Here is a 24,493-nt window from a genome sequence, read left to right on the forward strand (position 1 = left end):
GGGAGGGCCAGCCTCAGCCATTGTTTGCACAAGTCCGGGGCTTGAGAACTTCCCTTGGGCCTGGACTCGGGTGCTGGCCAGGAGGTCAGTGTCACCAGGGATCCCAGAGCCACCTCCAAGTGCTGGCCTGTCAGGTGGCCCTGATTTCCCCTCCCAGGCCCTCCCGCAACCCCGTTGTTGTGGAAACAGGCTCCCGCGTTGGACTGTCCACTGGTCCAGCCGGCGGACGAGCCATCCTGACGCCCGCATTCCTGCCCTGACCCAGCGTTTCTGGCCGGCAAAAGAACCCCATGTCCTTCCCATTTCTGTTACCTCCACAGCCAAAAGGAGGGTCGGGGTGTCAGCAGAAGTGTACAAGAGAGGAATCTCTGGGCGGCATCACGGATCCCTTTCATTCGGGGTCACCGTGAGGGCTTTCTGAAGGGTTAGCAGCAACTTCCAGAAAGCCCTGGGTGGGAGCCCTGTGTGCGCGGTTGGCTTGGGTGGGCTGGCTGGAATTTTCCTCAAGAACTGAGGAAGGAGCCTTGAGCTGACGTCACCGCTGTTTTGACTTTGCTATTGTGCCGCCCAGCAGAGACTCGCCATCCCGGGCCTGTGCTTTCTTTAGGCATCTGGTTTTCGTATTTATCCCCCCTCTTCCCTTCTGTAAATAGGAAAAAAAAAGAGAGGACACCACACCTAGGACCTGGGCTCCCAGTTCCCAGATGTCAGTTTTATGTTCCTCATGAGCAAAGGAAGACTCACAATGAGGGAAAAGCGAAAAAACCCACATGCAGGGGCGCACCCCGCCCTCGGCCACATCCACAGACACCAGGGGTCAGATGCACACAGAGGACGGTCTGGAGCTGCAGGGCCTGCGGCTCGGACATCTCAGTTCGGGAAGTGGCAGCAGGAATAGCTCTGTCTGACGTCCCTTCCTCGTGAGCTGGTCCCGGCGACGCTAATCACAGCCCCTTCCCCAATTGATGGTCACACGTCTCGAGGTGGGGGACGGAGGTGGCTCTTGGACCTCCCTCCCCAGACTCGGGCTGTGCGTGCTGTTCCCAGCCAACGGCCAGGACTTGCCTGGGGACGAGAATCCCCATATTTGTTTCCCTTTCCTCAGCTTGGCATAATTAGCCCCCTTGTCTCCCCAAAGGGATTTTAAGACAAGTAGTGTGAGAGAGGTTTTAAGGTAACTAGTGGGGGGAGAAATAATGAAGTTACATAGACTAATGGCGACCACGAGGGGACCTGCCTGGGCTGGAAGTGTCACCTGTGGCGGTGGACACCAAGGTCACTAGTGACGACTGTCAGGAGAACCACTGGCCACCCAGTGTCCTGGACTGCTTGCTGTGAGAGGCGGGGAAGAGATGTTTTTAAAAAGCCGGGTCCTTTGATCCCTGGGACCACTGCAGCCAACGGGCAGTTTAGATGCCAGCTTCCGTGTTGGTCTTGCCTAGGGGCAGTGGAGTGTCGAGATGAAGAATTTGGGGGTCAGGCTGCCTGGGTTCCAGCCACACCACTTGTGACCTGCGCGGCCTTGGGCAGGTTATATAGCCGCACAGCGGGTCAGTTTTCCCTGCTGTAAAGTGGGAGAAACGAATACGATAACAGCAGCCTCCACGCATGGACTTACTGTGAGGGATAAATAAGATGCTATAAGGCATCACATGTTACTATGGTACATAGTAGGTACACGAAAAATCATAGCTGCTGTTCATATTTTCCTTTGCCAGGTGTCTGAAAGCAGCACCCCGCTCTCTCTCATGTCTGTGGTATGTGGTATCGACCCAGGAGAGGACCGTGAACTCCCTGGCTTATTTACATAGTTTTGGACTGTAGTAGTTGATTTTTCCATACGTGTCTCATTTCAGGGATCCCGTGGGTATCTATACTCATTCTCCACTTCTTCAGGGAACCTGTTATGTCACAAGGGCTATTATAACTGCTTTCTTCTTATTATTTTGCCACCAGAAATTCCATAGCATTTCTTAATAGAAATCTCTTTTCTTACTCCTGTCCGTCCGGATGACTTCTTAGTGATTCCTCATAGGAAGTCACTTTAGGACATTACTCCAGGCAGAGGGTGGTAGCTGGTGACTATTCAACTGCTAAGAAACCTGCAAATGTGTCCAAGCTGTCCAGGAAATTGTTTTTCAGCGAGGGGTAGAAACAGAGAAGGGTAAGGCTTTACCAGTGTAGTTCCTGGGACTGTTTCCTCAAACGTTTAATATATTTTGTAGGCATTTGCTGAATCATTTAATTCTAGAATTTGTGTAAGGTATTTCTTGGCAGATGGGTTTAAAGTACTCAGAGTGAGGGTGAGGTAGAGATATTTCATTTTCCCTGCTGAGCTTGGGCTGTGCTGAGGAGGGACCACTAGGAAGCTGTCGCTATAGCAACTGCTTCCTTTGGCTGTCCCAGAGCTCAAAGGAAGCTCCCAAACCAGCTGCTGTTTTGCTCATAGGCGTCCATCAAGGTTACCCTGGTGCCTGGGAGTCAAGGCCCGGGCAGTAGGCCCACCATTTTCTAATTGTGCCTGGAGCAACGTCACATCACTTTTCTGAGCACCTTTTTCTGCGCCAGTAGAATGGAAACAGTCAGCCCAGTGTGCCTTGCCTATAAGGAGGGTAGAGAGTGGCTTGTAGGAGCAAGCAAAATGGTGCATGTGAACATGCCTTATAGACGTGTAAGACATAACGAAAGTTTGCCCTTAGAGGTCATAAAGGACATTTCTTTTTTAGACTGAGAGGCAACGTAAAGCTTGTTTCCTATTGAATCTCAATTTACTTTGGATCAGACAAATTTGAAACTCACGCTGAGGATTAGAGTCTAAAAAAAGTCAAGTTTTCCTGTGTGAGTTAGAGCGTGCCAGGCTTTCTTCATCTACATGGACTGAGTCTTTCCTAGCCACACTGTGTCCAGATTGCTTCTGAGATGGTGTTATAAAGCACAGTGTAGACTTGTAACAAGCGTCATGGACTATTGAAGCCATATCTGTCTCTCTAGCTACATGCGTAAACTAGGTAGGAATCACAGGCAACATTGTCATTTCTGAGTAGAAAGCTGTCCTAGACGGAAATCTATGTAGCATAAAGCTTTTAGCATAAGGTAAATTGATAATCAGAGTATGTCAGGCCTTGTAGAACTAAGATCTTGGCGACGTTGATGACTAAGACAAGAGACGTGTGTGTGTGTGTGTGTGTGTGTGTATGTGTATAAATTAGAGTATACCGAACCCATGGAGAATTTCTGAGACAGTCCTCACCTGACCTCTGAAGATTTCAAGTTAGTTCTTCCCAAAGTGCTTATCTTCCCTTTCTTGGTTTGGGTGCTTGCCGGTAGGTGGCCTGGGGGACGGGATGGTGGGAGAGAGGAATATTATGATCAAAAGAACATCTAACTTCTGTTCCCTTGTTAGATCACCCTAGGGTAGTGATCCTTCTCCCTCGAAAATCAGGGGCCAGAGGTTCCCTTATCTAGAGGGTGCTTATGGGCTTTGACTTCTGATTGGAACTGGCAAAGGCATTCCTTGGTTCCTACCTTGAGTACTTCGTAAGGCAAAAATAATGACTTCGTTTTTGAAGGCAAAAAAGATTATGCTGCCTTAGCATATCTCAGAGGAGCGATAGAGTGTTTTCTTTCTGGAGTTTGCTTAGCAATGAAAATGGACTGACCCTTAAGTCGATCCAAATAAGGCAATTGCTGTTCTGTCTTAAAGGCTGTTTTGGTAGGAATTCTTCACCTGTTCAGTCCGTTCAAGCTCCTAGCACCTCCTGTACCGCTTGTGCTCTGTGTTGCCTTCCTTTTCCCCTGGCTGATGGGCTGAGAGCGGAGGGGTCGGGAGTGCCCTGTGATGGGATTAGTTGCTGAGAGTGTGGAGCGTCTGGTGTAATGATTCACGATGGCTTGTGTCTCCAGGCAGTGGACCAATCCAGCTGTGGCAGTTTCTTCTGGAATTACTCACCGATAAATCCTGTCAGTCTTTTATCAGCTGGACAGGAGATGGCTGGGAATTCAAGCTTTCTGACCCAGATGAGGTAAGAAGGGAGTGACTTCAGAGTCTCGTGTTGAGGGAGGATGAGAGAGAGCTCTGGAGATGGGTTCTGTGGGGTTGATGACATTTTCTAGGGTTCAGATCCCAGCTCTGCCACCTGCTACTTGGGTGACCTCGTCTGAGCCTTAGTTTCATCATTTGGAAAATAGTGAAAATATCTACGTTGGCCATTTGTTTTCCAGGATTAATTGATATGATGCCCGTAAAGTGCCTGGCACCTAGTAGGTCCTTTGTAGACACGAGTTGCTTTCTCTGACTTTGCACCCTCCCTGGTCTTGTGACTCTGTGACTATGGAAGGGGTCTGACAATTTGAGAGGCCTTGGAAGATTGGTACAATTTGCACATTGTGTTTTCATTAACAAATGCTTTAGTGAGGGGAGGAGGAATAAATTGAGTTTGGGATTAACATATACACGCTACTATTTATAAAATAGGTAACCAACAGAGACCTACTGTATAGCACAGGCAACTCTACTCAGTATTTTGTAATAACCTTTAAGGGAAAAGAATCTGAAAAAGAATATATATATATATGTTATATATATATATATAAAAGTGAATCATTTTGCTGTACACCTGAAACTAACGCAACATTGTACTCAATTATACTTCAATACAAAAACAAAAACAAAACAAAAACGCTTGGCGAGTGGTTGCTCTGTGCCACGCCCAATTCTGAGGATAAAGAACAATGAACAAGAGAGACACCCTCTCTGTTCCGGCAGACGTGAGGAGCCCTGTGCCCGGTACAAAAAAAAATGCTTCCTGTTGATGAAAGGCAGGTGTGATTGCAGCTCAGCCGTCCATCCCTTGCATTAGATTTCATGCTTTCAAAGCAAGGACATTCTATTCATAATACAGGGTAAGAGGAGACACTACAGTGTTGCTTTTCTTTTTCTATTTTTTAATATCAGATGCTTTAACTCCATTCCCTAGAAGTTCAGGGTCACTGTGTTTTCATCAACTCAAAGAATCAACTTCACTGTCATGGTTGCCCAACCCTTGAGATTTGGAATTCAGAAAAGATTGGTCAGAGAAGTAACTTCTATGTACCTGAATCTCTGACCCTCTCTTGAACATCATGGGTCACCATGGACGGGTGCAGGCAAATAAACATGTATATTTGGATTATCCTGTAGATGTTTACCCCTCTTCCTTTCTTTAAAATTAAATTGCAGGTGGCCAGGAGATGGGGAAAAAGGAAAAACAAACCTAAGATGAATTATGAGAAACTGAGCCGTGGCCTTCGCTACTATTATGACAAAAACATCATTCACAAGACGGCGGGTAAACGCTATGTGTACCGTTTTGTGTGTGACCTGCAGAGCCTCCTGGGGTACACGCCCGAGGAGCTCCACGCCATGCTGGACGTCAAGCCCGACGCCGATGAGTGATGGACACCGAGGGGCCGGAGAAACTCTGCTGAGACATTTCAAAGAACAACCACGTTGGTCGGACTCTTAATTTTTAATTGTTATTCTATTTTTAATTTTCCAGAACTCATTTTTTTACATTCAGGGGTGGGAGCTAAGTAAGCTGCAGCTATAATCAATTGTGCGCCGTTGGAGGAGGAGAACCAGGACTTGTGGGGTGGGTGGGACAGGAAATTCTTGAGCGGATTTTCAGGAGAGAGACAAGGGCCTTCTTAGAAGCGTGAAGGATCTGGCTTAAGGGAGGAAGAAACAAACGTGTCCAATCATTTTTTTAAAAAATCATCCATAAAAAAAAAATGTGTCTTGAGTTACGGACCTATTAGCAAAAGAAATTGATGCATCAGGAGTCATGAGACTAATAAAAGGCAATTAATTTCCTTTTGTTGTTAGGTCTGGGAGGGTGAAAAAGAGGGAGGTGGGGTAAAGCCTTTTTTGGGGGGATGCACTAAAAACCAAGGACTATTTACCTTTTATTCTACTTTCCAAACAAAGATGGACTTCAGTGGGGAGGGACCAAAACTGTTTTTGTGTTAAAATTTATTCTATTAAATTTTGTGCCAGTATTTTTTTTTTTTTTTCTTAAAAATCGTCTTAAGCTCTAAAGTGGTCTCAGTATCGCTGTACCACGCGATTTTGTTTTTATTTGCTGGCTGAGGATTCTGTCACAGTGAAAGGAAACTGTTTATATAGACCCCACTGGAAAGACAAAGCGCTGTCACTGAGATCAGGGATCCCAAATTCATGTGACTGATGTATGGAGGAAGAAATAGGGCTGATTTGGGTACAACGGAACTGTGCATGTGAATTTCACCTATAATTTTTAAAAATTGTGATCACACCCCTCTACTTACTTGTCATTAGTGGATTCTCAGAGTTTGGACTTAACGTTGAGCTAAGCATTAAGTCTTCGAACTGAATGTATTTTGCAGCCCTGGTTTTGGACCACAGTAAATGTAGGAGCACTGTAGAAGTCATGGAAAGGGGATCGAAGGGGGAAGATTGACCTGGTTCTTTACTGGTTTTAGGCCTGTAACGTACGTGACTTGGAATAAAATCTGTATGCGTGGGCATTACCCCTCAGGCCTTAAGAAATAAGTCCTGAATGCATGTCATTCCCAACTAACACTCTGTACTTTCTCCTTTGTGTATTATTTTCCCAGCATCCCACATTTATTGCTTTCCCCCACTCTGTTGTTCAGTAGAGAGAGATGTACAGCTTTCTGATGGGTGAGTGAAAGAGTAACTACAGACATGACATGAGTTGGAGAGCGTCTGATAAAGCCATTTAGATGTCCTGAGTTTTAGGAGCCGTGGAAATGAAGGGAGCCTATGAATAAAATGGGGCTTGGCTGTCTTTGGGAGAAGTGCAAGGCTTTCCTTTGAAGAGTTTAAGGCAGCTGAGTCGGCTGTCAGGTGAGACTGGGTGGGCAGGCAAGGTGCATAGGGCAGATGCGATGAGGGCCCCGTGCTTTGGATCCGTTATTCTGGCACAGGGTAAGTGAAGGTTAGTAATTGCAGAGGAAGACTTGAAGGCATAGGAACTATTAGGAGAGGAGCTAGGGTGTAGGAATAAGGTGGTCCATGGGATTCAAATCTATTTTTAGTTCTCCCAAAGTTGAACTACAAACATAATCAACTGTGGTGTTGTAAAGGGTCATCTGAAAATGGAGTTTGGGGAGGGTGGACCAACATCTGACCACTGAGGAAAAGTGCCTCATACAACTAGGATCCCCCCCCTTCCCCGGCTATACAGGTGCCTGATTCAAAGGAAGGTGACAGAGGGATGGCTTTTCGGGCTTCAGTGAGGAAGAGGAAGAAACATTTAGGACGGGCTCCAGCTGAGAAACTGGAAGTACTAACTACCTTCTAGCGTAGCTTCAAGAAAGTGGATTGTTTTCTCCCAGGTCCTCTTGCAGACCCCGAATTATCAGGAACTTAGCTCTGTGATTCACGCGTTTCCTCATGCTGAGAAATCGGAGCGTCTGCTTGGAAAGCAAAGGCTGAATTTAGCCCAGCTGTGTATTTTGATCTTCTTCCGGATGCAGGTGCCTTAATGAAGCTCTCGAAATATTTTAGGAGCTGCTCAGGGAGTGTTAGGCAGAACTGTTTGGACTACATTGTTTTCTCTTAGATTATGTGATCTTTGTTGGGCACTGGCAAAGATGTGTGTGCGCCCGCGTGTGTGTGCGTGCATGCGTTTGTGTGTGTGTGTGCGCGCGTGTGTTTGCAGACATGCAAAACTGCAGCTGAGATAATCCCGGGGCTTTCTTGTGAAGTCTTTCCACATTTCAGTGGTGGGTGAGAGTAGGACCAAGGCCGGGCATCGGTCACTGCTTGTTTGCCGCCAGGCATAAAATCACTTTCTCAACTCATCAACAACCTCTCCTTGCAAACTGATGCTGAGAATTCCCTGTGTGAGTCCTGCCGTAGTTCCCTCGCAGATAAGATGTAAGCAAGTACTGCCTCATGCTCTTCAGCTGCTTGTTTGCTCAGATGCCCTTTCTCTCTCAGTGCACCGTCTTCACTATTTGTAGATAGTGTATGAGTTCAGACAGCTTTGTCGATCTGGCCAGATGCTTTTTTCTCCTTCTGTCCAAAGGCCAGAGACCATCCCAGGAAGAGTGGTGGGTGGTTTATACACTGGAAATGTAGCAGAATTGTTGGAGTTCTGCTTTAAAAAAAAAAAAAAACAAACACATGTTAACTTCAGAGGAAGGATGGGCAAATCTGGTTGAGCTGGGTGAAACTCTTATTTTCCTGGAGATGCCTTAACCTGTGTTGGTTTTGGCTGTAGGGTTCAGGGTCACTTTTGTTCCCTTCTGCATTCAGGGGAGGGACTTCCCTACACAGAGCCCTGGTTGTGTGGCTTTGGGGATTGGAGGTAGCATTCAAAGATCAGATATGCTTTTCCTCACTTTGGAGACGAACACTCTGGGTTTTAGAGCATTAACCTGCCTAATCTTCACGGTGAAAATGACACCTTCTCTATTCTAGTCATGCTGTGCATGCTGCTTTCTCTGTTGGGGTCTATATAAATGCGTTGAACTCTTATCTACATTCCAAAGAAGTTTCGAGGAACCATAAATATATGTATACATATACATATATAAAATATATATATTAAAAGGAAATTATCTCTATCAGGAATACTGCCTCAGTTATTGAACTTTTTTTAGAATACTTTTTTTTTAAGCTCGGAAGTATAGGGGTGAAAAAGATGTTATATTGTGTTTGACTATTTTCCAACTTGTATTTTCATATAATTTATATTTTTTAAAAGCTGAAAATTTAAAAGCAAGATGAAAAAAAGGAAAAGCAGGTGCTTTTTAAAAATCAGAACTGAGGTAGCTTAGAGATGTAGCGATGTAAGTTTCTATGTGTTTTTTTTTAAATGCAAAAAAATTTCTTATGGGGGAGTTTTTTGTTTGTTTATTTTAGTAGCTGATGCTGGCACATCATTTTGCTGGAGAATTTTTTATATACTGTAGCCTGATTTCATATTGTATTTTAAACTGTGTGAGATTAAAAGCAAAGAAATTCATTCATAATGATGTGGGTTTGGCTTCAGTCTTTCCTGTCTGGTTCATGCGTGAAAGCAGGACAGGTTAACCAACCAGAGGCAAGCACAGGAGGGAACGCAACTCCGTCTTGCTGATCTCACTTGCTCTACACCATTTCAGATAAAGATTTCCTAACAAAGTGAGAACTATCATAGGAATAGGGGGAAGTGTAATGTGACATCCCAATTAGAAATAGGTGGTATCATCCTTTGTGGAATGTCCCCGGCCTCATCATACCGCATTTTGATCGTGTCTGGAGGACTAAGAGGCACATGAAGAAAATTTTTAGTGACTCAACAGATAAACATTTGATTTCAACTAGGTAAAGTTTCCGATATTAACACAGGAGGTTGAACATCTTTGGTCCATGCTCAGGAACAGCGTTCTTCTCCCTCCTTCTGACATTCATTTTGTCCTGAGCCAATGTGGACCCATCCCATCCATCTCCTTGGCCCCAACTCTTTCCCTGGGGCTGAACACTGGGAATGATAATATCCGTCCGAGCCCCCAGCAGCCAATGTCATCAATCCGATCGTATTTATAGGTGCTTTGGGGAGGAGGGTTTAGGAATACATCCTGCGTGGTGCTTTTCTCTTGTTGTTGGAACTGTGGAAGGTGTATGTCTTTAAATTAACACCAGCATTTGCAACACAAATCCCAACTCACAGCTGGAAAGAGAATTTGTGCTGAGTTGTTCACAAAGAGAGCTCTGTTTTTGGAAGATCGGTTTCTTCAGGCCTGGAGCTTGAGGTTTGCTGAGTGCACATTAAACACCGACTGTGTGGTCCAGTGGTCAGGGAGCCGGCCTGGCCGCGAGGAGGGCTCGGGTCTACAACCCAGTCAAGCCACCGCCGCTCACTGGGGCACTGTGGAGAGACGGCTGGAGGTCCTTACATTTTTCAGTCTTCAGCTGCCAACCTGGGCAAAGCCACAACTCTGGAGCCAACCCGAGGCCACATCTAAGCTCTTCTCCCCCAGAATCCACAGAACACAGAGAATGGGTTTCTGCCTCAGTCTAGGATTTGGTCAGAGAACTTTCCTTCAGTGACAAGTTGCTGTTTATTCCCCCAAAGTATGTGATTTCATGCTGACCAGGTTAAAAGATACAAGATACACTGGAACAAAAACAGCTTAGGTCTCTGTTTCTCAAACTAGGAGCTAGAGTTTAGCTGGGGAACTCTCAGACACCTGGGCTTTGGTGCTCTCTCTTAATGACACTGCTGGGACCACCGTATTGAAGTTGGGGTTGTAGAGAGACAGTATCTTCTAAAACTCCCTCCACATTTGGGGGAACGGGATAAGGTGAGAAGGAGATGCAGGGAAAAGAGGAATCATTCAAAAGAAACTGGTGGTCAAAAATCTACAGATTTTGACAGGCTTTTGGGCGGTTGTAGGGTAAAGTAATTGCCCAAGCCTAGTCTGGCTCCAGACTGCTATGGCTTTGGAGCAAGCTGTAGCGCCCGTGCTAAAAATAAATTAATAAATCATGACCAAAAAGAGCTTACCTGTATAATGAAGTATAACTATTTTAACCTGAAAAAGGAAGAGGATTGTGCTTTGTACTCTGAGTGAAACAGGCCAGGCAGTGGAGACTACAGGGTACACACAGGTTGGCTGAGGACTGAGTCTGTGCCTCAGAGATGTTCACTGTGTTCTTCACAGCGTTGGGACTCACTTCTGCAACTCAGGTGAACAGTGCCCGGCACTACGGCCATGGGGAGGTCTTGGAATCCTGTCCTTCCTGTAAAGCAAACACCCATGGACGCTCAGTGGAGGCCGCCCCCTTCGAGGTGCGCGTGAATCTCCTGTTTTGTCTCCAGTGGCTCAGCCCCACACATTTACATCCCTGCCTCATTGCTGTAGAATGTGAGTTTGTCAACCCCCTGAAGGTATCTCTCCACCTCCCATGTTTACTTGGCATGAAACTTACTTTATTCTGGAAACCAGCAGTGGAAGAGAGCACAAGAGGTCATCGGGTTCATCAGAACCATCTGACTTCTAAACCCTTGTTGTCTCCATGACGCCATGTGGCCACCCAAGAGCTCTGAAAGGTCCCCTGTGATGATGCTGGCTGATGGCTCACCTTCCATGGAAGCCACAGCCCTGGTTACTAAGAGGGTTGCTTCATACACCGAGTGTGGAACAAGGACAGTCTTCTTTCAGTAAGGAAGCTTTTCCACTCCCACAGCCCTTTCCACCCTCTGCTTCTCCCCAGCACTGCTCTGGGTGGTGGTTTGTGGTGCAACTTCAGTTGTACAGAGGCCTTTCTCTAGCTCAGATGTAGGGCTGCTTGACCCTCCGAGGGCCGGCCTGTGCCCTTTGATGGGCTTACCACTCAGCACACAGCTGGGTGTCCGCTGCTGTTTGGGATTCCTCCCAGTTGCAGGAATCCTCTCCAAAGAACCACAAATATCAGAAGAGAAAAGTCCTTTCTCGGCTCCTCTTGCCATGAGGCAGGGATTTAAGAAAGTCTGATAAAAGCACGTGTTGATTGACCAGTGAAAATTTTAAAAGGCTTGAAATTGAGGGGAAAAATATCCCATTTATTGGGAATTGAGAACTTCAGATTAGCTGGGGACGGTGGCCCTGGCCTCTCCGCCCCTTGGTCATTGCCATTTCCTGTTTTACTGAATGTCCCAATCCCTTTCGTTTTTTTTTCCATTTTCCTGGAAAATATTTCCATCCTGGGAAAGCCAGTTTCATTCGATTGCCTGGGGTACCTCAATGTGCTGATGCCCAAGGTAATGACAGTGATGGCCACCTGCCCGGAGCAGCGCTGGGGGCTCAACAGTGGCCGCTCTCAGCACCTGCTGGGCAATCCCCAAAGCCCTGGTGAGTTGCTAATCCTGCGCCTAACCCCTTATCCCGCCATCCAGGCTCTAGTGGGCTCTCAGCCATAGCGTCTTCCAGAGCTTTGATGTCAGGCTGGCTCTGGTCTCTCCGTACGATAGCACGTGGTGGAGCAAGGAGGTTTCCAGCAGCCACTTGTGAGAGCTACCGGGGCTCAAGAGAATGCCACCACCTTCTCCCGGCCCATTCCACACTGTCAGCTCAAGACGCTGGCCCTGGGCAGGAACAGGCTAGTTTTAACCTTTGTACAGGCAAATCCTGAAATTTCAGTCTTGACTCTAATGCCCTTTCCTCCCAGCCCCAAACTGCTTCCTCTACTCATTAAATCTCATCCACTTTCCAGGCAAAACATCTTGGCATAAAATTGATTCAGAATTGATCATGACAGTAATTTCTATTAGTTCTGATGGATTCCAACAGTCTGCTAAATGCCAATGTTCAGGTTGGATCCTGGGAGGGTGGAAGGCTTATATATCACTGACATCATTCCTTTGATGTGCACCTCAGCTCTCTGGGGCCAGTGTCCTGTGCTTTCTCATCCCGAGTCTCCTCAGGGTGCACCGTGGGGAGTGGCTGCAGCCTGATGGCTGCTAGATGGCAGGTATTCTTTCCTCCCTGAGTTCCCTCAGGGCTCACCAGCTCACCTAGGCTGTGGCCGCAACGGCTGATGACTGCCACATCCTTTGTTTACTGACCTGGCAGGAAATATTCCATTTCTCAGTCTGGAAGTGGTTCTGTGGAAACAGCACAGGGTGCGACGGAGTCGTGGTGACAGTTGAGGAGGGGAGAATGGAGAGGAGATCATTCAGGGCCTTGTGAGCCAGGTGAGAGTAAGGTGGGACCCTGAGGATCTTCCCACGGGCTAAGTCACATGACCCGATCTGTGCCTAGAAGGATTATTCTGCCTGTAGAGCAAGAACAGATCAGAGGGGACAAGGATGGAGGAAGAGAGAGCAGCTGGAAAACGATTTCATCTGTTGGGAAGAGAAGCCTGCCGGAGTGTCAGCCGGGAGCTGATGAGCAAGGTGCTCAGGGGATGGAGCCCCTGGGACTGGGTGGGTGGCTGGCGTGGGTGGGTGGCGGGTAGGCTGCTGTGCGGGCCCTGGGATGCGGGAGGTACCCGAGGATGACTATTACAGTCCTTGCGCTCGGCCACCACATCCCCAGTGCATGGATGTTAGATCCGGAAAGAACTTTAGAGGTAAACCCAGTCCCCTCATGGTGTAGATGAAGGGGGTTTAGGTTACTTGTCTGAGGTCCCATAGCTAACTGGTGACAGAGGCACAATTAGGTCTTAGCTCCGCTGACTCCAAGGCCAACCCTAGGTATCCAGTGAAGGTTGAGGGCTTGTCCCTCCAACACAGGCAAGAAAGAGTCCACCTCTTCCTTTCCTCCTTCCCTCCCTCGCTTCCTTCTTTCCTTCCTACCCTCCCTTCCTTCTGAGAACCAGAGCTATTTAGCTTACAGATGGGTGTGACAGGCCTCCCCGTGGGATGACATAGGCTGTCTCCCCTCATCAGGGTGCTGACCTCCATGGGGCCCAGGGCACCCGCCTCCACCCCAGGCTGGAATTGAAGAGAAAGAGGAGGTGTTGGTTTCTCTGCTCCAGTGGTCCCTCCTCCGCCCGCTGGGAGCTGTCTCAGCCCCCCTTGCTTCGCGATGGCTGAGCATTATTCCCAGAATCCCGTTCGGCGCGGGAGAAAGAGCAGGGGTCTGACCAGCTCTGTGACAGCTTCCCTTCACTACCCGGCCATCTTACCATCTCTGTATCTTGGTCTCACACTGCATCAGTCTCTGAGACTGACAGGCTCCTGCTTTTTTTTTTTTAAATCTCTCTATTATGCCAGTTCTTGGTAACGCCTCCTCTTTTTCTCACCCATTCCCTTTATTCTCCACCTGAGTTTCCTCTCTTTGTCTCTCATCTTATATGTCTAGAGAGGAAATGTCATAGGCTGCAGAGAAAAGGCAGTGACTTTTTTAAGAGTAGGAACTCTGATGCTAAACTGCATGGCTTTAAGTCCTAGCCCTGCTGCTTTGGGGCTGTGTGACTTTGGGCAGGTTAATGAACCTCTCTGTGTCTCGATTTCTTCATCCCTGAAATAAGGATAATAGTACCAACGGCACAGGATTGGTACGGTGATTGCCATTTAATATATGCTGACGCTTGACACATAGTAAGTGTTATATAAAGGGACCCAGTAGTAAATGAGAAACTACAGCTCGAGAAAGCCTTTTTCTCCCTTTTGGGAGAACGGTTTTCTCCCCTGGATTCCTGGGACAAGGAGAAGGCTTCGGCATTCAGGGTAAGGGCCCTGAAGGGGCTGTCTGCAGAGTCGGGTGTGTCTGCTCCGCCCTCCCAGGCCTCAGGACAGAAGGTTCTAGTGCCAAGGCTTCCCTGCCTGGCACGGCCAGCTTGCTGTCGCAGCTGCAGGTGGGCAGAGCACTGGCTCCGGGCTTGGAAAGGCGGACGCTGTTCTGGCCAGCTCCAGGACTCAGCGTTTTCCACTACTCTTCTCTCTGTTTGTGTTCCTCTGTGGGCTCCCCCCGCCCAGCGGGGGCTTCTGAATGACGTCCAACAGCAACGCTGGGCCGGCTCCAAGCCCTCGCCGTCTCCTCCCGTCGGCAGGCGGAGGACCCCGGGCCTGGTGGCCTCTGCACAGGGTCTCTCGCTCACAAAGTGCCATTGTACGGGGTGGTCTGCGGGAGACAAATGATTTTGAAATTTCAAAATCAACGGCAAGTTATTTTTATCCATGGAAGGGCTGAAATGCCTTTATTTTCCATCTTGGAAAACAAACCTTAAGGGATCACTGTGCTGTAGAGAGCATCTCCATTTGCCCTGGGATTCAAGCATTTGCCAGGGAGGCTTTTGAAAGAGCGGGGCTCAGAAAGGATGAAGGCGAGAACACCAGGCCGTCGGGGCCCACGTGACCCTCCCAGGATGGGGGTCTGCTGGGCTTGGCCCAAGACCTATGGCTGGTGTGGCCTCCAAGCCCTCGAGCTTTGCTCCTGCCGATGCTTGAGCACTGACGTTTCTCCTCCTTCTTGTGCCCGCACCCCACCGACCCGCCCAGCTCTTCACAGGCTGCTTCCCTCGCCCAGGCCCTCAGCCTTCAGTGAGGGGCAACTCAGGACTATCATGTCCACTTCTTCTGGAGCAGGGGTCTTGTGGGGGAGTGCACACTCCAGGGATGGCACAGAATAAGACATGGACTATGGGAGGACTTTGATTCCTATTTATTTTCACTCTGAAAATAGGAGACGCACTTTTATTTACTACTAAGGAATATGCTTATCCACCTCGGTGCCTTTGGTCAGCCTCCTTTGGCTTCTCTGCAGGCACTCAAAGCTCTGCAGGCCAAGGTGGGATCATGCAACATAGAAGGGGGTCTACACTGCTGCCCCTGTTTCAGCAAATTATGGTGTTTTAAGGTTTACGTGTACACAACGAGTAGATTTACAACCCAGAATGTCTAATTTTAACCAAACGATCCTCACAAAATGGACAAGGGGCTTAAAATGTTTCCTGCGATGAAACTGGATTGTAGACGATAGGAACAATTCAGGCACACGAAGACAAGAAAGAAAAGCCGGATTACTTCTTCAACCCGTGGAACAGATTACTTGTCATCCATATAGGGAGGTTAAGACAACAATGATTTAATTACATGTGGCCCAAAAAAGTTTCCAAATTACCAACACTATATTAAATATAGACTTCCATTCATTGTCGTCAATAAGCATCAGTGCCCCGGGCACTAATATTATTATCAATCAATGCTAATAGATACTAGCTAGTGCATCTAATCTACAAATAAATATGCATCGATTGGAGGTGGTGCTTGAAGATATTTACTGATGGGGGTATAGGGCCAGAAAAATTTTGAGATGACTGCCCTGAAAGGACATTTGCTGTGAGCCAGCAATTTTTCTGCTGATGATGAAAAAAGCTCATTTGCAATCAGTTAAAATCAGAGTTCAAATCCTGACCCCCTCACTCAATAAACTACTCAATATCTTTGCATCTCAGTTTCCACAAAATCACAATAATAACAGTTACCTCATAGGTCCATTTTGAGGATCAATATAATAATTCATGTTAAGTGCATAGAACAGTACTTAACATACAGGAAGCGGTCCTGTCCCCTTTCTCGTTCTCCTCTTGCTTCTGCTTCTGGGACCGGGGAAGGTCAGACAGTTCAAAATGGAATGGAGCTCACTCTCTCCAAAATCCCACTCTGACCCTCAGGGAGCATTCCCTCGTGACTGAGAAGGTGAACCTGTGCTTTTCAACCCATGGCTGGCTGTTCTTGGCTGCGAGAGGAAAGAAGATTTGAGTGTGTATGTGTTTAAAAACCAGCCTGGGTAGGCCTTCCTGGTGGCTTCCTAACAAGTGTGCAATAAATGGCTCTGTGTTGGTTTTAGTTGGCTTCCCAGCAGACCTTTTTTCCACGTCAGAAGGTAGAACCCAGGAGTGCTACAATTGGCAGTAATTAGTCCCCACCACGATGCAGATCAGCCAAAGATCTCAGACGTGAATGAGCCTTCACTCATTCATGGGGGGAAACGAGGAAGCCCACACCAAGCCTGGGGCCCGGCCTTTGGCAGAGGGTCTGGCACCGCCTCGCTGTGCTACGGAAGAAGCAGGGTGAGGGGCTGTGGTGGGCAGTGGGGCTTGGTCCTTCTGGTCCGTCTCCCCGGCTCCCATTTTGCACATGAGGATTCAAGATAAAGGATTGGTGAAACCATCCAAGTGTGAGAGCCGTAATCTTCCTCTCTACCAACTGTCACCTGTGACTGTTGGCCTAACTAGGGTTTGGATGATCTCGTAAAGGCCACGTGCTAGCTTGGAGAGAACATCGACCAACGCGTACACGTGGACGCCCTTTACCCCTCAGACCCCCATTCTAAACAGAGCTTCAGGCTCAAGTCTGAATCTCAGGTCCTCCACCCCGTTGTAATTGGACCTGGAAGAGCTTCGTGGGGAGTCAGAAACTCCATTTCAGAGTCTACCAAAACGATCCGTGACTGTTTCATTCACAATTCTAAGCTGGGAGATGCAAGAAAAAGCAAACAAGGTTGTTAAAGCCTAGCATTCAAAGTATGTTGTATCAATAGATATTGGAAGAGATTCGCTTCGCAAAGAAACAGACCCCAGCAAAAAGTGGAGGGAGCTGGTGTGACCTGAGGGGTTGACACGGAAACTGCTCTGGCCTGTTGCTCTCTGGGTGACCTCACCGGTGAGCTGTCCTGCAGTCCATTCCAGACAGGTGACCAACCTGTGAGTCAGGCTTGCCTGGGCAGGAGGCAGCTGGTACAGAGAATACACCTATTCCTGTAACCTGACAGCCTTGACCCCTTGGCCTCTGAGGGGTTACTCCATCTGGGGACAAAGCAGCCTTCGTCCTTATAAGCTGCCCACAGGTTGTAAGGAGGGAACAGAGCTTCCTTCCCTCTCCTTCCACCTGCCGTGTAGGGTCTAGAGCTCATGGATATTCTCCGAGCCACCCACTTCTCTTTTTTTCTCAGGCCAGACTTCCTTGAGTTTCAGATGAACTATGCTTGATTTGTGACTCTGCCTTCACAAATAATTTGCTTTGCCTTTTTAAGAGTGAAATCCCAGAGTCCAGTGTGGCAATTCCTAAGCCTGTAGACAGTGATAAATTTCTGGGACTTTTCCATCCTGCCCAATACTCTTTACTTTCTGAATTTCAAAAATCCATCTCAGGGGCTTAATTCTCTTAAAATCAAAACATGGACTTCAGAAGTATGCAGCCCTAAGATCAACTTGGGGGACCTTTGACACATAACAACCTGTCTGAAGCACCATTTCTTCTTTTTGCAAATAAGATAATATGATCAAATGGAGTAATGTAATAAAGTGGCTTTTAAAGGACCTGATATATAGCAAATGCCCAATAAGTGTTAGTTTCCTCTCTGTCATCCATTCTATGAGGTAGAGAATCCCCTGAAAATACTTTCATTCTTTTTAAATATTAATTTTACATATTTTCTAAAAGGTTGTATATTTATTGAAAATTTAGATAACACTGAAAAATATTCAGGAGGTAATTTAATAAACACCTTTAGTCTTCCCTATTGAAATTTTGGTATAAATTCTCTCAGAATTTATAGATATGCATTTATATTTGATACTAAATATGCTTTTTTACTCAGGTAAAATTTACATACAGTGACGTGCACAGATCTTAATTGTTCCATTTGACAAATCTGTGTAAGTAGCATATCCAGAAAGTTCCCACCCTGTAGGCATTCGCTATTCTAATTTCTATTACCATAAGTTAGTTTTGCCAGTTTTTGAACTTCATAATTCATGGGGCATTGGATGGAGTACTGAGAAAGGTTTTGCATCAGTCCTGGAACAAATTTAGCCCTAGACTAAATACTGTTGTACTCCTGCCTAATAAAGCTGAAAAGCACGACTCAAAAGGGTCAAACTATTTCCAAGTAACTTAGCTCAAGAATATTTTTAGGAATACAAAAATATCCAGCAAATCCACAATGTCTGGCATTCAATAAAAATTACCAGGCATACAAAGGCACAAGAAAATATGACCCAAAATGAGGGAAAAAAAAATCAGATGGTTGAATATTTCCCAGAAATGACACAGGTATTAGAATTAGTACACAAAGATATTAAAAGAGAGTAACAATTTCACATGTTCAAAAAGTTATGAGAACATGATATGTAGAGATATGGAACATACTAAAATATGACCCAAGTCAAGCTTCTAGAGATGAAGGCTATAATGTATGAGATGAAAGATCTGCATGGGACTGATGACAGGTTTAACACTACAGAAGAAAAAAATAGTGAACTTGAAGTCATAGCAATAAAAAATATGTGAAATTAAGTACATAGAAAAGAAAGACTGAACAGAAAATGAGCAGAATGTCAGTGACCTGTGGGACAAATTTAAATGCCTGAATAAACATGTAATCAGAGTCCCCAAAGGGGCAGGAAGTGTGATAGAAAAAAATACATGAAGAAGGATTAATGGCTGAAATTGTTCCAAATTTGATTAAAACTCTCAACACACAGATGTAAGACACAGAAGTCCAACAAACTCCAAGCACATGAAAATTGAAAAAGAAATACAGTAAAACATCAGAATCAAATTGTTTAAAACCAGAAACAAAAGAAATCTTAAAAGTAACTAGTGAAGAAAGACACATTCTATACAGAGGACAAAAAACAAGAATAGCAGCAGATTTCTCATCAAAAGCACTGCAAGCAAGAACACAGTGTACAACATTTTTTTTTTTTTAAATATAATCACGGCACTCTTTTTTTTTAAATTAATTAATTAATTAATTTAATTTTGGCTGTGTTGGGTCTTCGTTTCTGTGCGAGGTCTTTCTCTAGTTGCAGCGAGCGGGGGCCACTCTTCATCGCCGTGCGGGGCCTTTCACTGTCGCGGCCTCTCTTGTTGCGGAGCACAGGCTCCAGACGCGCAGGCTCAGTAGTTGTGGCTCACGGGCCCAGTTGCTCGGTGGCATGTGGAATCTTCCCAGACCAGGGCTCGAACCCGTGTCCCCTGCATTGGAAGGCAGATTCTCAACCACTGCGCCACCAGGGAAGCCCCCTGTACAACATCTTTAATGTACTGAAAGAAAAAAGTCAGTCAACCTAGAACTCTATACTTAGTGAAAATATCTTTTGAAAACAAAGGCAAAAACAATGACTTTTTCAGAAATAAAATATTGAAGGATTTTTAATCACCAGCAGAACTGCACTATAAGAAATCATAAAGAATATTCTTCAAGCTGAAGGAAAATAATACTAAGTGGAAATCTGGGTCTACACAATGGAATTAAGAGCTTAGAAATGAAAATTATGTGGAGAAATAGAAAATACGTTTTTTTTCTTATTATTTAAATCTCTTTGACTTATTTACTTAAGAAAATTTATCGTTTGAAGCAGCATAAGAGCAGTGTAATGTGGGGCTTATTACATGTGTAGAAATAAAATGTGTGACAACAGTAGTCAAAATTCAGGAGTCAGAGAATGGAAGTACATTGTTGTAAAATTCCTTTAATATATGTAAAGTGGTATAATATTACTTGAAGACTGATTGCAATAAGTTAAATCATAGTTTATGAACCCTAAATCAACCATTAAAATAATACAAAAAAAGAGATAAAATGGAATAATAAAAAATATGCAATTAATCCAAAAGCATAAAGAGAGGGGAAAGGGAACAAAAAACAGAATGAATAATAATAAAAAAAAAGCCAGCTGGTAAATTTTAAATCACCATATTCACCAAATATATAATCACACTAAGTAGAAATAGTTTAATTACCTCCGATAAAATGCAGAGCCATCAGACTGATAAAGAGAAAGCCCCATCTGTATGTTCCCTATAGGAATATACATCAGATATAAAGATACAAATAGGTTAAAATTAAAATGAAAAGTGATATACAATGTTAATACTAGTCTAAATTAAGTCAGAATGGCTATATTAATATCAGAAAAAGTAGAGTTTAGAACAAAAAATACTATCAGGGATAAAGAGGGTCATTTAATAATGATATAGTGGTCAATTCACCAAGAAGATATAACAATCCTAAATGTTTATGTAACAAATAACTGAGTTTCATTATACATGAGACAAAAAGTGACGAGCTGAGAACAGAAACAAACAAATCCACACTTAAAGTCAGAGATTTTAATAATTGATAGAAAATGTAGATGAAAGGTAAGTATCTAGAAGATTTGAACAACACTGTTAATCAAATTGACTTAATTGACAGTTTTAGAACACTACACCCAACAACAGCAGAATACATTCTCAAGAATTAATGAAACATTTACCAAGAGAGACCATGTGTTATAATAAAACAAATCCTAATAAATTTAAAAGGAGTCAAGTCATAGAAAATCTGTTCTATAACCACATGGAATTAAATTATAAATTAGTATCAGGAAGACAGCTGGAAAGCCTCTAAGTAGTTCAAGCTAATCTTCATAAATAACTCATGGGTCATACATAAATCCAGAGAGAAATTGTAAAGTATGTTAAACTGAAAGAAAATGGAAACACAATCCTGAAATAAGTGGATTCAAGTAGTACTTAAGGGGACATCTACAGCCCCAAATGCCTTATATTAGAAAAGAAAAAAGGTCTAAATCAATGAATTCAACTTCCCACTTAATAAACTAGAAAAAGAAAAGCAAATAAAAACTAAAGAAAGTAAAAGACACAGAAAGAACAGAACCACAATCAATGAATCAGAAAATAGAAAAGCAATAGAGAAAATCAGTGAAATCAAAAGGTGATCATTAAAATCAATAACCCTCTAGCTAGACCGATGAGAAAAAAATAAAGAGAGAAGACACAATTTACTAATATCGGGAATGAGAGAGGTGGCATAACTAGTTTCTAAAGATATTAAATATAATAAGGGATAAAATAGTATACATGGTATGATTCCATTTATAAGAAATTACAGAAAAAGGAAAATTATTCAGTACTGAGAGAAAACAGCTCAGTAGTTACTCGGGATGAGGGTGGAGGGAGGAATGGATTACAAAGGGGCCACAAAGGAAATTTTGGAGTTGGTTAAATATTTGTTATTTTGATTTTGGTGATGGTTTCATGTGTGTGTATATATAGATATATTTCAAAGTACATCAAATTGTACACTTTATATGTGTGCAGTTTAGTGCACTGTAATTTTACCTCAGTAAAGTTTCTTTGTAATGCTGTCAGAGGCTGGTTAGTTCATTTGGTTGATGTTCAGTGTCAATGAGGCCAAGACCATAAGCTTGAGTCCAGTCATAGGTCAGTTAGCTTCTATTTCCAATAGCAGCAAAATGTACCTCTTTTTCCTAAATTTTAAGGTCATTGAATCTGAGCGTGGATGGCTCAGGGAAACCCACAACCACTACAAGGGAAAAAATAATTTCTCCAAGTAAATTGTTTACATATAGGCAATGGATCTTAGCAAACCTTTGGGTTTATAATGAAGAGCACTACATTTTCTTTTTTCTAAAACTGATTTCTAATTAATCCTACTTAGTTCTGAATTTTACTTTATCCCTTAACACTAGATCTAAACATTAAGACTAAAGATCTAAATAATTGTCACTTACACGTGTAAACTTATATTTTCATGTCATTTCTTTGCATCTAAATATCTGTTTCTCCTCTTTCTTTTTTTAAAATAAAATGTAAGTAGATGCATGGAGGTATAATTGGCATGTAATAAACTGTACAAATTTAAATGTACAATTTTACAGGGTTTGACAATTTGTGAAACCATCAGCACATTAAAGCTAATGAATATGTCCATCACCCCAAAGTTTCCTCAAGCCCTATGTAGTACCTTCCTCCTACACAATCCTTCACCCCATCTCCTGTCCTCAGGCAACCACTGATCTGTTTTCCATCACTGTAGATTACTTTACATTTTCTAGAATTTTGTATAAGTGGAATCATATACTATGTAATTTTGGGGGGGGGGTTTGGCTCCTTTCTAGCAGTATAATAATTTTGAGATTTACTTACACTGTTGCTATTCATTCCTTTCCATTGCTGAGTGGTATTCTATTGTATAGATGTACCACAATTTACTTATCCACTCATTTGTTGATGTATAATTAGGTTGTTTACAAGTTTTGGCTATTACAAAATTTATTATGTTAGCTTTTCTGTTCAGGTCTATGATTCCTCTGGGTTAATTTCTGTGTATGGTCAAACATCGTTCAAACAAGCAGGCACATAAGCAATTGTTGTACTACCACTAACATTTGTTGAAAAGATTTATCCAAACAATTCCAGTATATTTGTCAAAAATGAATTGAATAAATACATATGGGCCTATTTCTGAACATTCCATTCTATTCCATTGATCTATATGTCTATTTTATCTACCAAAACCAAACTATCTTGATTTTTGTAGTTTTATCATAAACTTTGAAAGTATCAATAAACAGCTAAGACCTCCAACTTTTGGGTTTTTAAAAAAATAAAAGTTACTTTGATCCTTTGTATTTCCATATAAACCTTAGAATCCCCTTGTCAATTTCTACAACAGAGCCTGATAGAATTTTGGTTGATATTGCATTGAATATATAGATCAATTTGGGAAGAACTACTATCTTTACAATATTTAGTCTTCCTACTTATATGCATGGTATACCTTACCATTTATTTGGTCTTCTTTAATATCTCTCAGAAATATTTTATTCTTTCGGTGTAAAGTCCTGGGCCTCTTTTATTAGACTTAGTAGTAAGTATTTTATATTTGGAGGCAAAACTACAAACGGAACTTATACATTTTTATTTTCCATTTTATGTTGCTAGTGTGTAAGAATAACATTGATTTTTATATGTTTGTATATTATAACCATGCTAAATCCATATATTAGTTCTAATAGTTGTTCTGTAGATCCCCTCAGATTTTATTTTCATTAAAAAAATCATATCATTTGCAAACAGGGCCAGTTTTACTTCTTTTCCAATAAGTATGTCTTTTATTTCTTTTTTTTTTTTTGCCTTATTGCAATATTTAGGGTCATTGATGATTCTGGGATGTAGTTTGCATAATCAAGAGCGAGATGGGCTCTCACTAATATTTTGAAATCCCTTCATCCCCTGGCTTTTATTCAATATACCATCAAATCAGTCAAATCAGTGATAAAAATTAATCTCTCATACCTAGAAATAGATTTAATGTCATGATGGACAAATATCATCTGTATGCCAAGAATATAGTAATGGAGTGTATAGCATGTGATATAATTTCCATGCTATTTTATGAATTTGAAGGTACTTTTGTATCTTACACATAAGTGAATAAAACACAGTAAACAAAAAAATCCCAGGGAAGTCACAAGTTTGGTGTTTTAAAAATCCAGCTTCTGATGGCAGTGTAGGTTTCCATAACATGCAATGGGAAATAACCACTGAGTGATAATATCTTGTGTAATGAGGAAGATCTTAAGATCCAACTCAGTCTGGAAAATTCACCCAAAACTGTAAACTTCCAGCTCTGAGTTGCAGTGCAAATATCATAAACAAGCAGTCACAGCAGGCATACTTGTAGTTACTAGAGAAGAGTTACATTTCCAGCATTTTCTCATATTTGTGAGGTACCTTGTAAATATAGAAATAGTCAACCATACCTTGGGGCACTTACCAAAGACCTTTTGCAGTTAGTAAGGACTTATTCAAAGAAATGACCATCCTGACATTCACTAGTAATGATTATCATGGGACACAGAAGCAGCTCAGTGGCAGTGAAAAAAGGGAAACAGAGTTAGGGAGCTGAGGTTTCCCTTTGCCAGGAAACAAAGTTGGGTAACAATTGCCAAAACAATCTGTGGCTCTGTTGTCATTTGGAAAGGTGTTTGTGTGTCTCTGTGCAGTTAATTCCATAATTTGAGTGTAACTTTTTTGGTAACTAATTCTTTTTGTCAGCTTTTACACATCACAAACAAAAGTACTAGCTCTTACCACTTGACAAAGTTGGTCCTATCGGACACTCACTGTCAAGATCAATAGTTAGGGAGGGGTACCTGTTGAGTGTTCCACCCTTCTCACTTTCCCAACCATTATACCATTTGCCACACTACATT

The 24,493-nt window shown here is 43.6% G+C and overlaps 1 protein-coding gene across 3 annotated transcripts in view; it reads left to right on the forward strand.

Annotated features, from left to right (window-relative positions):
• Positions 1-8,782, forward strand: part of ETS1 (ETS proto-oncogene 1, transcription factor) — a 67,036-nt gene extending 58,254 nt beyond the window's left edge. For all 3 annotated transcript variants that reach the window (XM_036860328.1, XM_036860329.1, XM_036860327.1), the window contains 2 exons: positions 3,904-4,022; positions 5,219-8,782. In XM_036860328.1, coding sequence (XP_036716223.1) covers positions 3,904-4,022; positions 5,219-5,434 — 335 coding nt within the window. In that variant the 3' untranslated portion in view covers positions 5,435-8,782. The remainder of the gene's footprint in view (positions 1-3,903; positions 4,023-5,218) is intronic.
• Positions 8,783-24,493: the final 15,711 nt, after the last annotated feature.

The sequence above is a fragment of the Balaenoptera musculus genome, chromosome 8, assembly GCF_009873245.2.
Source record: "Balaenoptera musculus isolate JJ_BM4_2016_0621 chromosome 8, mBalMus1.pri.v3, whole genome shotgun sequence".
NCBI classification, from domain to species: domain Eukaryota; kingdom Metazoa; phylum Chordata; class Mammalia; order Artiodactyla; family Balaenopteridae; genus Balaenoptera; species Balaenoptera musculus.